The 17,926-nt window shown below is 46.3% G+C and overlaps 1 protein-coding gene across 1 annotated transcript in view; it reads left to right on the forward strand.

Moving 5' to 3' along the window:
* BLNK (B cell linker) overlaps nucleotides 1-17,926 on the forward strand; it is a 65,501-nt gene that overhangs the window by 30,881 nt on the left and 16,694 nt on the right. The window contains exons 4-8 of the mRNA XM_012767175.3: nucleotides 3,050-3,090; nucleotides 5,404-5,560; nucleotides 7,754-7,917; nucleotides 12,410-12,491; nucleotides 13,843-13,914. Of these exons, the coding sequence (XP_012622629.1) occupies nucleotides 3,050-3,090; nucleotides 5,404-5,560; nucleotides 7,754-7,917; nucleotides 12,410-12,491; nucleotides 13,843-13,914 (516 nt within the window). The remainder of the gene's footprint in view (nucleotides 1-3,049; nucleotides 3,091-5,403; nucleotides 5,561-7,753; nucleotides 7,918-12,409; nucleotides 12,492-13,842; nucleotides 13,915-17,926) is intronic.

The raw sequence follows: 17,926 nt of genomic DNA on the forward strand, positions 1-17,926 counted from the left end.
CCTTGTTTCGCAGGTAAGGAAATTAAGCTTTAAACTATATTAAATGATGGGTCCAAGGCCAAGCAGCTAGTAACGAGCAGAGCCGAGATTTGAACCCAGAATGCCTAGTTCTAAAATCACTACCTGCACCCCTCGGGAGGGCTCCCTGAGATACTGGAAAACCAGCCCCCACTTTGGATCTAGTACTATGGATCTAGTACTGTCGTGCTTTGCTATCAGGGCAATCGCCTGCAAGGCTGTGACTTTATGATTATGACGCTGTGAGTTTCTCTGGGGACCAGAAGATGAGTGTAGTGGGGTGGGCGGGTCACCATCAAACAACCTCTAGCACCTGACACTTTTCTCTCTTTTCTGCCTCTGTGCACCAAGATGCCTGGAGTGGGCCATTCTTGTTTCTCTTAGGTTTTATCTGAATGCTTCACAGAGGGCCAGGCTGTTCATATGAGATTTCATGGCAGGAGCCAACACAGACAGCCTGGGCTCCCATCCATCCTATCCAGCCCCATACTCAGGAGCTATGCGGCCTCAGGCAGATTTTACAATCCTTTTTAGGCCCAGTTTTCTCAGCTGTATAATAGAGATACTAATAATGCCCACCACATAGTGCTGTCGTAAGGACACTGTTTTATAACAGCCTCGCACCCAGCCCACAGGAAGGGTGCAATACATGGAATTTATTGTCATTATCCTAATTTTCATTCATGCAACTCCTTTCTTAGTTCATGCTTTTATAAGTGTGTAGATTACAAATGCAACATGCTGTCTAGACACAAAGACAAATTAGATAGGCCTTGCTATCAGTACAGAGAGACATGAACACATTAATCACAGCACAGAATGGAGTTCATGTGGCATCAGAGTGCCGCCAGCCTCTAAGAGGGCCCAGAGGAAGAGTGATTATGACGACAGGGACTGGGGAAGACTTTATGGAGGAAGAACGACAGGGATTGCCATGGAAGAAAGGAGACAGGGTGGGGGAGCCACAGGATCAGACAGGGAGCCACCAAAAGCGCAGGACAGGAGGCGCAGGCTGTCTGGCGTTGCTGTCAGTGAGCGTGGAAGGTGGCAGCAGCAGTGGTGGGGTGGGGAGGAATTGGGACGTGTTGACACAGAACCTCGACTTTATTCCATAGGGAGTCACTGATGATTCTTGAGGAGAGGAACGGCAGAATCCAACCTTTATTTTAATAAAATAACTAGAAGCAAAAGGATGGACAAGTTGGAGAAGAAAGATAATGGAGACAGGGAAACTATTAATAGCTAGATGGCTACAGAAACTACTTTCCCCAGGAACTGATCACAAAGCAGGCGCTGACTCACTGAGAAGAGGTTCAGCAGTTTACCCTGGCAGGGAAGCGAGCTTCATAAAAGCATTTTACAAAGGTTTCTATTTAAGTGGTTGAAACAAAAACATCTTGCCATCTTAAGTGTTGATCTTTAACAATCTCCAAACTTAAAGTATTAGAAGCGTATTCCCACTGTGCCAGGTAACCATATTAGAAAGAAGATTCTTCTGGACTTTCTTAACAAATCTCAATGATTGCAATACACTCTAATTTAGCATCAGTCGACCCAAACAATAATTTATTAAGAATTATTTTCTCCTTATGTCAAAGTCTGGCCCTTCTGTGGCCTGGAGAGTGAGGCTCCGTCTCAGCGCCTGTCATGCTTCTCCCAGGAGAGGCTGCTAATGCCATTGCTGAACATGTGGCCGCTCTGATCCAAAGGCCTCCTCCCTGACCCCATGTCACCCTGCAATTCCTGCACTGGTGTCTCTGTGGGACCCACCTGTGCGACCCTCTAGAGTCAGCGGTCTGCTCTGGCAGGGGGTAGAAATGACAAAAAATGGAAAAGGTTCTGTTGCAGTTCTGGGGAACTCGGGAGCCACCCACAGGGCCTCTGTAGCAGGGCTGCTCGGCGTGGTGGGAGCCGGGCCCTCGAGGGTGCTGTCGTCGGAGCCGCTCAGCCTCCTGGGCCCCGTCTGGCTGCTTTCCCGCACAGCAGCGAGACTCCCATTCGGCCTGTAAGGCCAGTTTAGGTGACGGGCTAGACACCCAGTTTCTCATACTCTAAGTGTGTTTGGAGGAAAAGGGGTCAAATATTTCCCCCGGCTGTCATAATTCAGACCTAGCTGATTCTTCAAACTCATAATCTGAGGGCCATGCCCTGTCATATCCATTTTTATGTTCCCTGCAGAGCCCAGGACAGCTTGAGCTGTCCCCCTGGAGCTCAAAGATAGGAGGCAGCATAGCTTTGGGGCTCAGAGCATGAGCCTGGCAGTGAACGTTGGGTTCAACTCCCTGCTCTGCTGTTTAATTTCTCGCCTTGGGCACTCGACTTCCCTGCTCTAGGCCTCGGTTTCCTCACAAGGTTTTTGTGAGGGCCAAATGAGGGCAAAGCTCTGACAATATTGCCTGGCACATAGTAAACCACTGGATACATTTTTTTTTAAACATAAAAAAGTCAAAGTTAGAGACAAAGAAAATCATAGAAGTTACCCCCTCATTTTATAGATCTGGAAACTGAGACAGAGATGTTAGGTGTCTTGCCCACCCTCTCCGATTAGTTGGGAACAGAACCAGATGAGACTTTAAGTCTACCTGACTCCCTGTGCAGTGCTCTTCCTGCTACATCATCCACAGATCGATTCAAAGAAGTCCTTAGAAAAGATAAATATTTAAGGTGATGGATATCCCAGTTACCCTGATTTGATTATATGAATGTACCAAATTATCACGTGTACCATAAAAATATGTACAGCTATTATGTCTTGATAAAAATAAATAAAGAAGTCCTTAAAAGCCACACAGTACAAATTGAAGGTCCCTTTTGGGGGACCCAGAAATGTCACTGAACAAAGACAGACAGTGTCAAGATGCACCATTGCTCTGCCCAGTAGGACTTCTCTTTACGTTTTGAGAGTTAATTTTTTAAAAAACAGAGTTGAAAGCAAATGAACATGCTTGAAGGGGAGGCGGGTGTGGGCTGTTTGTGGGCAGAGTGCAGCTGGCTGGCTGAGATTCATTCTGTCTCCCACGTGCCATTTCAGAGAGCCCCGAGGACGAAGAGGAGCAGTGGTCGGATGACTTTGTAAGTACTTGCTCCTGAAACCAGGAGGGCACCAGGCCCCTGGGAGGTATTTTAAGGGCTTATTTCTGAAGTACACACTGGTGGTCAGCTGCACATCACAGAGGGAGGACAGGGAAGGCCACCCACAGAGAAGGCCCCAGTAGCCTCACACTGGCCGACTTGCCCAGCTCTCGCCACATGCCAGGCTAACAGCACACGCGTGGCCCCATTTAGTCCTCCCCATGGCCCTATGGAGCGGGCATCCTCATCCCCATTCTCAGTGCTGGTGTTCAGCACACTCACCCGCACGGACAAACAGATGCTAAAATGGTCCACTGTTGCTGTATCAGTTGGCAAATGCCTCTGTCCTCAACTCCCCAGCATCCCCTCAGCCCTGGCCAGGAGCCCTAAACAAATCCACTGCCAAAGAGTCCATGCCTAGAAAGTTTAAGTAACTTGCAGTTGCAAAATTTAAACCCAGACCCTCAGATCTCAGACCAAGGCTCTTTGACACCATGGTGCTTGCTGTGACCAGGAGAACATTGGCAGAGCTCTGGGGCCACCGAGTGAGAGAGAGTGAGAGACCTGGCCATGACGATGCCGGGTGGTGAATCAGAATTAACCTCTTCAGAGTGTCTCTGCAGTCTGCAGGGCCCCTCTACCCACTTCTCCTTTGGGCTGTCTTGTACAGACAAGACATCCTAAAAACTTCTCTTAACAATAATTATTCCTCACTTATATCAATTCCATCCAGAATGCTAGCCTATTCCAATCTGTCAGTTTTATATCTGGAAGGGATCCAAGAAGGCTTCCACACAAGCACAAACCCATTTCACAGATAAGGAAACTGAGGCCAAGAGAATGAAAAAGACTTGCCTGCCCTCACTCAGTTACTCAGGCGCCTGTGGAATGAGAACCCAGGACTCAGACGTCCAGTCTAGTGTCCAGCTCCAGGCTGCATACACTTCCTGGAGTTTACAGACAGTGGTAGGAGATAGGAGTTCCTCCTTCTCCAGCAGCAGAAAAAGAAGAAGAAAATGAGGGGAAGGGCTGAGTTCTCTGCCAATCACTCAGCATGGAGTTCCTCCCGGGGCCCAGCAGCAGCTGATCCCCCAGAATCGCTACAGCTGCGCCCCCTGCTGGCTGTATGCACACACACACACACACACACACACACACACACACACACACACACACACACACACACACACCCCCTCCTCTGAAGCTAAGGAAAGAAGCTGGTTGGTCCATGTCCAGAGGAAAGAGAGGCAATCTCTGGCTGGATTAAAAGAGCACACAGTGGGGACTTAGCAAACACAAAATTAAATCAGCCTGGAGAGGAGGGAATGTCTTGCCCCAAAGTCAAACAACAAACGTTAAGATACCAGCTGTCATAACGATTTAGTGAACATCCGCTCACAATTATTTTCACTTCAGCGGACCCCAACTGCACACAGAATGAAATCCAGGCTTGTTGCTACAGCCCCCAGGCCTGCTTGATAGAATCCTGCTATGAAATTGCACGTGAAAGGAGACAGGCCAAAAAGCAGGTGCCCCATCCATTCATTGGAAAGTCACGTATGGACCGTGCAGGGTGGCAGTTTGTGGGGGCGGTGGGTGCACATATGTCCTGGGACATATGTCACGTGTCCATATCGTGTACACACAGCATATGCATAAACTATCTCTGGAAAACGTGCACAACAAGCTAGCAACTCTGTTTGCCTCTGAGGCTGGGGGGGAGACCTCACCTTACTCACATCCTTCTGAGCTATTCGGACTTTAGGCCGTATTAATGTATTTTCAACGTGGATTTAAATAAAACTTACATTTACAAAAAAAGAGAATTGAGTGTGTTGAGAGCCCAGACCCTGCAGCTTACCAATTCTGCTTTTAAAAAACAACTCACCTCCTCAAAGACATCAAGGTGTCCTCAGTGCCTCCCGTCACCCTCTCCATAGTAAACTACTCTCCCTCAACCATCAGCACTCATGGTGTGTAAAAGCTACCGGTTATTCTATTTTATTAGGTCTTTTTTCTGTCTTAAAAATGTTTTATCTCCTACTGTTATTTTTGTCGACAGACTGTCAGCCCCCGTTAGGGTTCAGAAGTCCACATGTTCCCCAGGACGGCGCAGGGGTCAAGGGGCTAAGCTTCGAAGGCAGACGTCAAACCCCAGCTTTGCCTCCCGCTAACTCTCCTTGTGCAACCCCTCCAAGCCTCGGCTTCCCAGTCACTGCACTGGGGGAACAGCTGCGACCGCCTAAGGCAGGAGGCGTCCGGGCCACCAGGCGGCGCAGGCAGGGGTGCTGAGCGTGGTGTCTGCATTTGCAGGACAGCGACTACGAAAATCCAGACGAGCACTCGGACTCGGAGATGTATGTGATGCCCGCCGAGGAGAACGCCGACGACAGCTATGAGCCACCCCCTGCCGAGCAGGAGACCAGGACGGTCCACCCAGCCCTGCCCTTCGCCAGGGGCGAGTACGTAGGTGAGGCCACCCCCAGACCTGGGCTCCCCACCTCCCGCTTTGGCCACCTCCAAGCAGGTGATCTGGGCACTCACAGGCAATGGAGCCCAAGCTGTAGGGCTTTCCCACTCCAGGGGGAAAGGAATCTCTCCTGGATCGGGAACATTGAACACAGGCAAAAATCAGTCAATCAATCAAACGAGCACACCCTAATGGTTGTCCCCGCCTTCTATAGATCCATGGGAAATCACCCCTGAGACTGGCCCCACTTCTCTTAGGGCTCCCTAAACTCACAGTTCTGGAATTTCTTTTAAGAAGTCCATACAGAACTACAATGACCTTCAAGGATTCCAGAGTCTCCCCCTCCTCCTCTCTACTCCTACAGACAGCCCCTGAGTCTAGACTGTGGGTTTTCACATGAGACACTCTAAGCCTGGAATTAGCCTCATGGGTTGAATGGACACAGCTTGGGTCTGACCTTGAGGGCTGAGCGTGCATTTTAACATCAGTCAAGAAGTCTGTGTTCCCAGTCTTGCCAGGTATCTAAGTTCCCTAAAGGCTTGGAGAGCAAGTATGTTCATGATGGTCACAGGGATGCTGGCGTTTGTACAGAGCCTTCCTACACATACAGGCCACTGTCATTAGCTGCCTCCTTACAGGGCACCACGTGCTGCTCCTTGCTTCGTTCCAATCTGTTGAGCACCTACTAGGTGCCAGAACTAGCATAGCACTGAGCATTCAGCCACAAGCAAGAGGGACAGGCTCCCAGCTTACAGTTTAGCCTGGTGGCCTACTTAACCACTTCGGTACCAGCGTCAACTATAGTCGACAGCCACAGATGAACGCGCACAGTGACTTTAGCTGACAGCCGTGATATGAAGGCGCACAGCTGAGCATCAACTTTAGCCGACAGCCATGATATGACTTTTCTAATTTTTCATTTATCAAAATAAAATTGTGAACATTTAAAAATAACGCAATGAAAACATATATGTATATGTTACCTATTCTGATTTACATTACAAGTAAAGCTGCCTGTAAAGTAAAGCAAGCTTTCAGTGCTTTGAAGCTTTCCTCATCACACAAGAACAAAACAGATTCATCGTCAATGCACAGCACAAACTATCGTGCGGACTATGCGTGCTGGCTGTGGGCAAGGTTTTGTGGCTGGTGAGCGCGGTACCGAAGTGGTTAACCCTCTTGATAATCCTGAGAAGACAGGACTCACCCCCACTTGACAGTGGAAGGAAGAGAGGCTCAAACAAGTGAACTATCCTAGCCCAGGTTCTCTGGGGCAGAGCTGGGACGCCAGCCGGCCTCTCAGCCTCTGCAGCCTGGCCTTCCTCACTCTGCTCCACTGCCCACTGTCCTCAGCGAACAACCTTGTTCAATCACTGCAACAACCCTGGGGAGGAAGGGGCTGTGGTAGTTCCATTTTATAGACCAGGACACCGATGCTCAGGGTGGTTAAGTAGCTCGTTCAGGGCACACCCTTTAAAGCCTCTCTTCTATGTTTTGCTGCTTCTGATGGACTTAAATGTTACATTAGTAAATCTAAGTAAACTCCAAGAGCTGCAAATGACACTGACAGAGTTACAGGCATGGCACAGTGGATGCCCTAGTGTCTGCACACAGCTACACCAAGAGAAAGAGAAGAAAGCTTCCATGGAGGCGGCCACTGGGAAGTTAACCTCACACCTTCAGCGAGGAAGATGTGAGGGCCAAGGGCAGAAGCAGGCACCGCAGAAGAGAGTGGAGTCTGGGCCTGGCAGGCAGGGGCAGCTGCACCGGGTGAGCGTGGGCTGTCACAGGAGGAAGCAGCAGGAAGCCAACGATGCAACACAAAGGCCCGTCCCAGGACGGGGAACACACCAGGTGTTGCCTATGCTAGGATGTTCCTAAAATGCATCAGTTTGAATCTCTGCTTGGCCCACAGAGTAGGCTGGGTAGACTTGATGTTCCCTAGCCCTCCAACCCGTGGTGTAGGTGATACAAGTTCCTTTGGGAGGATGCTTCTGATGAGGACATTTCTCTGGGCAGCTGAAATTTTTGCCTAACGTTTCACTTTATTGTTTAAGGAATGCTCTGATTGATCATTTGCGTCTACGTAGATGCCCAGGTTTTATACTTTCTAGACCTCGATGGCTTCCACCAGGGAATAATGCGGAGCCTCGCTTATGTTGTGTTTTTGTTTGTTTGTTTCTTTCTTTCAAGACAACCGATCAAGCCAGAGACAGTCTCCACCCTTCAGCAAGACGCTTCCCAGCAAGCCCAGCTGGCCTTCAGCCAAAGCAAGGCTCATCTCCACCCTGCCGGCCCCCCCTTCTCTGCAGAAACCTCAAGTCCCGCCCAAGCCCAAAGGCCTCCCTGAAGACGAGGTAACGTAAATCTGTCTCGAAGGCTTCCCACGACACAGAGGAGTCACGGGGAGGTGGCCAGGACAGTCTGGCCGATGGCCAGTCTTCCTTCTTCCATGCCCCACTCCTCAACTGCTCTCCTCTAGCTCTCCACTGAGATCCCGAAACGACTTTGCCTTCCCTAAAAATGGCACGTGTGACCCCATTGTAAGCGTCAAATTCACTAGGGTGTATGGCATGCTGTCAGAGCTGACTCTGTGCCCTCACATTACCCCTCATCTCTTCCCTGAGCCTCTGGTGACTCTTCTCTCTCCTGCATAGGATCTTCTGTCCCTTGTCTTCATTCTCCCTTCCCTGCCCTGTGCCCCTCTGTCTTTCCTTCACCTTCTTTTCTCTGCGCTCCTCCACTCCACTCAGATGCATACGGTGACGTGGGACGTGAGAGGAAGGCGGCCAGCCTGTAGGGAGACCCTGCATATCCTGGAGGGGAGCTCTTGCTTCCCTCTGCCTTTCCCCGTTCCCCAGGTATCCAGAGACCCACCTTCCCAGGTTGCCTGGGACCCACTCTGGGTTGCTCTCATCCGTTTCCCCTCTGTCAGCACCTAGCTTTTACTCCCTATGGAATTGCTCCCTCTCGAAAATAAACAGCTGGACTCATCAAACTGTGGTAGTAATGACTGATAAAGCCCCTCGTGTCCTGGCTGCCAGAGGTACCTGCATGTTAAGAAGACAGACCAGCCCACAGGAATACCCATTAGCACGCTCCAAGGGTAACAGTCTGAGAAACAAAACAACATTAAAGACAACTCCCAACCATCACCAGGCATAATCTTATTGCAGCTTCTCTACAAAATAACTTGTTGCTAAATGCCTGTAGATGATAAAATCTATGGCTTTCATACACGTTGTGCAGCAACCTTCATTCCACCTTAATGCAATTTGTAGCCTGGCAGGAGATGGAAAAGAAGAACTTTTACATCAAAATAGAGTCAGCATAAGCAGTGTCCAGGCCCAAGTTCCTACTTTGACCCTTCTAGTTGTGTGACTGAGCAAACCAGACAACTTCTCTGAGTCTGTTTTATACCTCTTCCAGTTATGTTGAGAAGTTAGTAAGAGAACAAATATACAGCACTAGATGCAGTGTCTGACACGCAACAGGCTTAATATATGTTGGATTTCATTCTACCATATTCTAAATTCCTTATAAAGTCCAATTTTCTAGTTTCTTCTGAAAATTGAAGACCTGGCAACACTGGGCCAACTGTGGCCTAAAAGCCACTGAGTATTGTGGCCCTTCTAGCTCAGCTGTGATCCCTGGTCCCATTTGGCATGGTGTCCCCCACTCATGAGACACGTGCACACACAGCCTCACCCTGCATAGGAATCACCTGGTGTGTTCCCCATCCTGGGATTGGCCTTTGTGTTGCATCATTGGCTTCCTGTAGGATTCCAGTCACCTGCCTGCCCTTGTACGCATTTTAGTTTATGACCCCAGTGTAACTCAGAAAATCAGCAGACTTGGAGAAAAGTGTGGTTTGTCAGCCTCAGTCTGTCTGTCAGTCTGAGCGGTATTGCTGTCTTTCCAGGATGGGAATAGGGTGGCAGGGAGAAGCTGAGCTGGGGACAGGACAGGGAGATCAGCTCTTAGGGTCTCACTGTAAATTCTTTCCACATTGGCAAATCCATATGAAGATATAAATTCAGACACAGAATGCATATGCATACTGTGGGTTATGCATTTGTCTCCATTTCTGCAAATAACTGAGAGTGGACCCCAGTGAGGTGAGGCAGAGTTTGCTAATAGCAGCCTGGTGGCCATGGCTGAGGCAGGCCTGCACCAGTCGGAAAAGCAGTGTGGAGGAGGCTGCATTCTGGAATGGGCAGATGCAGAGTCAAGAAAAGAAAGAGGTTTCGATACAAACGACAACAATAAAAAATAAAACAAAAACCAGAAGCCAATGTTAAGACGTGGCTGAACCATTAGATGAGAAAAGAAGTGAAGTACAAGCATAAATAAAGATCTTTAGCTCTGTTCTACTGGTTATAGGCAAAATATCGAGGTACAGGCTAAGCCAAGGGTCTGTGTTGGGATATAAGATACTTGAGTTTGGGGGCTAGGCTTTGAGAAGGTGGGCACTCCTCCTGGGTGCTCAGCCCCTCCTTTCACAGGAACTAGTCCCCAGAAGAGAGGCCGGGCTCTGATGTGTCACTCTGACTACTAGCTAATCCAGAGAGAAGGACCCATGGAACCAAAAGGGTCTTGTAGTCAGCCTCATCTCTGCCTTGGCTATTGGGTTAGTCAATTTCTATCCAATTCTATGAGGCTTGACTGCCCAGGCATTGGGATCACAAATGCAGATAAGGAGGAGGCCCTGTCCTTCAGGTGTTCACAGTCTGACACCACAAGGCCAGCAATATAACGGAAGTGAGGACCAGGCTCCGTGTGCCACAGAAGAGCAGGTGCTCACCTCTGATTGGCAGTGTCTAGGAAGACTTCTGATGATTCAGCAATTTACTCCTCTCACCTGGTAATACAACTAGAAAAGAACCAGGCAAGGATTTCCTCCAGGTCTGTCTGATTCCAAAGCCTCACCTCCTTCAGCCAGATCTTCTCTAAATATGACTGCAGAATTGAGATGTATGAGTAGAATCAACTGTGCCCCTTCCCAGGTTTGGAGGTGAAGAAAGAGAAGAGAAATAGCAATTAAATGAAGAGAGGGTAGAAAAGACAGAAAGAGGAGGAGAAGGATGGGAGGCACTAGAATGTAATGGATAAGTGTATGGGTGCTGAATTCTTGAACAGCCTGTGTTCATATCCTGGATCTACCACTTTTTAACTGTGAGACCTTGAGCTAGCTACTTAATTTCTCTGTGCCTCTGTTTCTTCATCTTGAAATGGATCTGATGCTGGTGCCTCCCTTATTGGGTTGTTAGAAGGATTAAACTTAGAAGAGCACCTGGAAGTAAATGTTTTTTGTTTCTCCCAATACCCTACTTAGCTACCCAGCAGGGAAGGTTGTAAAAACCACTTTTGAGATCTGGTTATCTCATTTGTATCTTATTGATATAAAATCACTCCCTTCCTTTATTTATAGTCAATTGATTATTGGCAAAAATGCTAAGACAATTCAATGGAGAAAGAATAGTTTTTTTAAAAAGCAAATAGAGCTGGGAAAACTGCATATCCATGTGTAAAAGAATGAAATTGGACCCCTATCTCACACCATACACAAAAATTAACTAAAAATAGATCATAGAACTTAAATGTTAGACCCAAAGCTATAAAACTCTTAAAAGAAAATATAATCTTTATGGCCTTGGGTTAGGCAATAGGTTCTTAGACATGACACCAAAAGCACAAGGAATAAAAGAAAAAATAAATAAAGAAGATTTTTAAATTTAAAAACTTTCATGCTGCAGATCATACCATGAAGGAAGTAAAAAGACAATTTACAGAATGGGAGAAAATTTTTGCAAATCATATATCTGATAAGGGACTTATATCTAGAACATATGAAGACCTTTTATGATAATAAAAATATAAACAACTCAATTAAAAATGGGCAGATTGAGATGTAGAGAACTGAGTGTAAAAAAAGAAAAGAATGAGCAGAGATTTTAATAGACGTTTCTCCAAAGAATATATGTAAATGGCCAATAAGCACATGAAAAGATGCTCAACATCATTAATCATCAGGGAAATGCAAATCAAATCTATAATGAGATACTACTTCACACCCCTGAGTATAGCTATAATAAAAAAGCTGGACAGTAACAAATATTGGTGAATATGTGGAGAAATTGGAACCTTCATACATTGCTGGTGGTAATGAAGAATGGTGCAGCCACTTTGGAAAACAGTTTGGCAGTTCTTCAAACTGTTAGATATAGAGCTACCATATGACCCAAAAATTTCTCTTGGTATGTTCCCAAGAGAAATGTATGTCTACATAAAAACTTGTACATGAATGGTCATAGCAGCCTTATTCATAATAGCCAAAAAAGTGAAGAAACCCAAATGCCCATCAATTGATGAATGGATAAACAAAATGTGGTATATTCATACAATGGACTATTATTTGGCCACAAAAAAGAAGGAATCATGGTACATACTCCAACACAGAAGAACCTTGAAAATATTATGCTTAGTGAAATAAGTCACAAAAGACTACAAATTATATGATTTCATTTATATGCAATGCCAGAATGGGCAAATATGTAGAGACAGAAAGTAGATTCATGGTTGACTAAGTCAGGGGAGGGGGTGGATGGAAAATGACTAATGGGTGCAAGGTTCCTTTTTAGGGTAATAAAAATATTCTAAGATTGGATGTTGGCAATGGTTGCACAACTCTGTGAATACATTAAAAAATACCAAATTGTACATTTTACATAGTAAAATTTAATGATATGTGAATTATATCTCAAAAAAGCTTTCTTAAAAAACATCCCTCCCATACCATCAACTGTATATGTAGAACATTCTCCTCATTCATTTCTACATTTCTGTTAGGCTGATTATGTGGTTCCTGTGGAAGATAACGATGAAAACTATATTCATCCCACAGAAAGCAGTTCACCTCCATCTGAAAAAGGTAAGAGTCTGTAGGCTTTGTTGTTTCATTTTGTATTAAGACAGGGTCTTGCCCTGTTGCCCAGGCTAGAGTGCAGTGGCATCATCCTAGCTCACTGCAACCTCAAACTTCTGGGCTCAAGCAATCCTCCTGCCTCAGCCTCCCAAAATGCTAGGATTACAAGCATGAGCCACCACGCCTGGCCAAGAGTTTGTAGTTTTAAGGACTTGAAAACTTCTAGTAGTTGATCAGGACATACAGGACTATTCAGTAGTAAGCACTAAAGGGCTCAAAAATGACAGTGCCCAGGCCTGTCTCCTCCCTGGATACAGCATGTGCTTCTTTGGCTGGTGTGGCAGAGCTCATCAGTGAGCGACCACCTGTGCTTCATAGCCCGCCCCCCTTCCTCCCTGCTCCATGATTTAATCCTCCCATCTCAAATCATGAAAGCACCTGGGTTGTTATCCTCAGCTAACCTCACTTAGAATGGTTTCCTCATAACACCACAAGCTACAATGTTGGCCTTGTAAATATTGCACCAGAAACAATTTCTGCAGAAAAAGTGAAAGAGTAAAATATGCTCTGCATCCTGGTTCTTTATATTTAGTGGTACATCAGGCCTATGAGAAACATTTTTTTTTTTTTGTAAACCTTTCATGGGATAACAAATGATAGTACAAATGAATTATTTAAAAAACCAGTGCCACATACACTCATATCAGGCACAGAACAGCACCCATTTACTCTGGATATAGTCACTATGGAGAATAAAATTCCAAACAGGTGATGCCTCATCTAATAACACTCAACTCCAAAGTAGCAGTACTCAGTTTTTACTCTGCTGTCTTGTACCAACCCTCTCCCCTACTCCCTAAATACCACCAACAGCTTCCAGACTCACCTAAATTCCCAAGCCATCCATTACTATGAAACAACAAACACATATTTCCTCCTCCCTCACTCCAAACCCATGAAATCTGAGAGCTATTGTGTGTATTGCACGTGGCAGGAGAGATGGGGTTATGACTTTGGCCCCTCCACTATTGGATTTAATATACTTGGGATAAAAAGCAAAAACAAACAAACAAAAAACACTCTTATCTTCTAGACCTCCAGTTTGGCAAATATTCACTTTAACAAAATCCCTATCATAAAATAATTTATTTTTTTAACCATTAATATTTTCATTCTAAAGATGTTTCTCCTGAGAAGGCTTCTCTCATTGGCTTGTATGTTTGATAAAGTTATCTCCCATTCTTTGTAAATTCTCCAATCTGGTCATTTTCCCCTATGTGAATTTCTCTCATAGAATGTATTGGTAACTATTACACATATACACACACACATATATATATGTATTTGTGTGTTTTAGCTCCCGTGGTGAATAGATCAATCAAGCCGAATAACTCCTCAAAGCCAGCCTCTCCTCCAGGAACGGTTTCAGGTAAAGTGTATGTGTGATTTGGATTGGTTTTAAGTCTATTCCAAATAAGATAAATAACTCAGATAAAATATGAAGAAATAATCACTTGTATTTCCAAATTTTTAATGAATGGGAACAGAAGGCCTATCCTCGTCCTTGCCTCGTGGCACTTATGTTGAAGGGACCCTCCCCCCCAGGCCCTTTGGCCTCTGTTAGACAAGTCCTGGTTTTCATCCTACCTCACGGGCACCTTGCCAGCTTCTCTGTGTCCTCTCCCCTGACTGAGGATGTCCCCAGGGCTCAGCCTTCAGCCCTCAGCTCTTCTGTCAGGATATCATGGTGGTTGTGAGCTTGCGTTTTGAGGCAGACAGATGCGGGTTGGAATGCCAGCACTTGCAGTTACAGACTGTTCCACCCTGGGCTCGTACTTCACCTCTCCAAGCCTCCGATTTTCTCATCTGTAAATGGAGATAATAGTCCCTGCCCCATGGTGACAGGAGGATTCGGCAATTGCAAATGAGAAAGTGTTCATGCAGTGCCTGGCACATGCTAAGTGCTCAGGAGAGAGAATTATTGTTCATGTCCTTAGGTTTCATCCATTATTCTGGCTTCACTTCTCATGTCTACACTGGTGACTCCCTGGTGTTCACCTTGACCTGATTTCCCTTCTGAACACCCCGGCACTCCCACTGCCTCAAGCTCAGCCGCTCCCTCCCGCCGCCTGCCCTTATTCCTCTGTGTACTGGCGCCAGCCTCCAGCTACACGCCTCAGAGTACCTGTGTTCTCTCCAAAGCCTCCAAATTCGCTCTTCCATTTTAGCTGCCACCAACCTAGTCCAGCCTTTCGTCACTCAATAGCCCAACCCTTTCTTGCCTGCAGTAGTCCACTAGCCACACCTCTGCCTCTCAGCTCTCTCCTCAGCAAGGAACTCTTCCAGATGTTGCCAGTTTCATCCCACTAGAAAGCTAGTTCTCACCACGTCACCCCTACCCAAACCACGAATGCCCAGTGGTTCCTAGTTGCCAAAGTAGGCTTTGGCAATCCCTAAGGCTGAGCCAAATGCCCACACTCCACTGCATGAACAGCACAGAGGGGTGTAGGAGCTTCCTCTTTAGCATTCCCACGTGCATCCTCCTATTCTCTCTCCCTCCCCACTTCTCCCCCCATCCTCCACACCCCCTTCCAGAGATGAGCAAGATAATCCTTGTCAGAGGAGGTGCTGAGAGTATGGGCGGGTTGTTGCTGGAGAGGGTGAGCAAATCCCCAAACATTGGTTGTATTTAAAGAATCATGAGGGCATTAGCCACTGGATATATTACTCATTGGCTTGTTATTAACCTAGTATAGCTATATTTTAATCCTTGAAGGCCCAACTTGAGGCCTCCACCTCCAGGAAGTTTCTCCTGGTTTCCATAGCCCTCAGAGAGCTCTTCCCACTCACATGCAGCCGGTACCTATCCCCCGATTACTTTGTGTCTCTGTCTAATTTCCCCCAGGACATTGTGAGCTCCTTGTAGACCTTGCCTTCAATGTCACTTGCTCAGGAGGCCTTGCCTGGCCCCACATTGGGCTAGATCCACATGGCGTGCACTCCTACAGTGCCCTGCGCATGCCCTTTAGCCCCAACTCCCCACCACCACCTCCCAGATTTCTGTCTTTCCTGTAAGACCCTCAGCTCCATGTTTTGCTCACAGCATCCAGGCCCTAGCTGAGAACCTGGCTCATTAGCTTGTCATTAACCTCATGGAGCTATATTTTAATACTATAGGCATCAGATGAAGAAACCAAATCCAAACAAGAAAAAAGCGTCCTGGTTACATGATTGTTGGATACAGGTGGGAGGAACTACAGGAAGGAGGAGGAAGTGAAATGAGTTGGGAGGCACAAGCCTGAACAGTCAGGGAGTTTCTGAGTGTGCAAACAGCAGAATTTTCAGAACGAATGTTATAAAAGGAATGATCAGACTACTTGCCTGTGTCTTTGAGTAACCATCTCCATTCTCCTTCAGATAGTCCCCTGATGGGCATCACAACAGTGCCAACAGTGCTGGTTGGTGTTTCTGTCAAAGTGTCACACCACATCAATTGCCTCTGGTTAATGTTGCTCTTAGCTCTTTGGTAGCCAATAAGGTGCTTGCCAAGGATGACCTAGTAAATCTGGTCCAATGGCAGCCTCCGCCCTCCCCTTGTGTGTCATACTGACAAGTCGGTGGCAGGAACTTTGCCCAAACTCCAAAGCCAGAGGGTTTAGGTCCTGGCTCCAATACTTGCTGGGTGTCGGCTTTGAGCAAGTGTCCCTCTGTTTCTCAGGTTCTTCCCCTGAAAACTGGGGCAAATGGCACCTATGCCTGGGGTAATGTGCGAATTAATGAGTAAATGTAGATAAATCGCTCATAAAATGGTAACTTTGTTAATGTTGTTCCTAGGCAGCATCCCTTATTTTAACCTGCACCGATCCATGACCATTCTGGCAAACACTCTCGGGGAACAATTTTGTTTCTTCCTTTTGTTGTAAAGTTTTATTCTATAGCAGGGCTTCGCAACCTTGGCACTGTTAACATTTGGGGCCAGATAATTCTTTCCCGTGGGAGCTGTCCTGTGCGTTGTAGGATGTTTGGCAGTTTCCCTGGCACCTACCCAGCTGTGATGTGCAAAAATATCTCCAGACACGGCCAAATGTCCCTGGGTGGGGGAGCAAGTCATCCCCAGCTGAGAACCTCTGGTCTAAACAAACGGAAGGTTTCAACCCCATTGTGATTTCTCTCTAAATGAGAATTTGAAGAGGATGGTGTAATCTCTGGCTGATTGGTAGCTTTTGTCAGAAGGTAGATAGGGCATGTATTTCTGAGTTTCCTTAAGTAAATATCTTTTTTTAAAAAGTATTCTATTTCCTTATTTCCTAAAAAAAGGGGGGGGAAGGGAAAGAGACTTTGAAATGTACGATTCTCTATAGATATGCAAGCTGGATTTCGGCAAAATTGGTTCTGGAGTTGTGGACTGAAATCTCTTTGCTTGGTGGAGTGTGCGCAGTGCCTGAGAGTAGGGACGCTGCAGACACTAATGATGTAGAGTTCCTGTGACAGCTCAAAGAGAGTCGAATCCCAGGGGCTTACAATGCTGACATGGAGAATATGAATAATGAAACTTACCAACATATTATATGTGGAACTGAAAAGAGGGTGATGCATAAAATGTATGTGGGAGGAGGAAAAACCAAGGGTAAATTGTTTTCCGAGTTGAGAAATTTTGATAAGCACCAGCTAGCACAAGGCCCACACTGTTAAACCAAACACTATTAAGTTTCTTGCTCAGTGCAATTAAAACGAAGCTGATTTTTCTTGTTTACTTTATGCTTTTGGACATGTCTCCCTCCATTGCATTCTGTTTTCTCCATGGGAGTATTCCAACCAAGAATTCATCTTTTCCAGAAAGCAAGGGTCCTGGCCGTGAGGAGGGTATGAGGTGTGCTCCTGCTGGGCTTGTCTTCCCCTACCCAGCCCTGGGTCTGGCTTCAGTCCCAGAGCAGCAGGAGGGTCATTCTCCAACCTCCTGTGGGCATCCATGAAAATGGTCCTCTGTTTTGCTTATCTTTTCTCACATAAGGCAGAAGTAGCAGCAAGTGAATCTGACATGCCAAATCATGCCCCAAAGTAACATTATGAGATGGTGGCTAGAGGGGAAAGTGCCTTCCTGGGCTTTAAACTCAAATAGTCTTAAAACCCAGCCCTGCCATGTGATCTGTCCAGAGCCTCAGTTGGCTCCACTTGATGTTATTTGACACTCAGAGATGGCACATTTAAGGTATGTACCCGATACAGTGCTCAGCACCTGGAGATACTGTGGTGGTTGATAACAAGACAATAATAATCATACTTATGGAGATCCTATATGAGTCATAATTTACATATCATAAAACTCACCCATCTTATTTGTACAATTCAGTGATTTTTGCAAACCATCACATTTATAGTAATGCATTATGTAAGCATCACAATCCAGTTTTAGAAAATTTCCATGCCCACCCAACCCCAAA

The sequence above is a fragment of the Microcebus murinus genome, chromosome 14 (assembly GCF_040939455.1).
Source record: "Microcebus murinus isolate Inina chromosome 14, M.murinus_Inina_mat1.0, whole genome shotgun sequence".
Taxonomy (NCBI): domain Eukaryota; kingdom Metazoa; phylum Chordata; class Mammalia; order Primates; family Cheirogaleidae; genus Microcebus; species Microcebus murinus.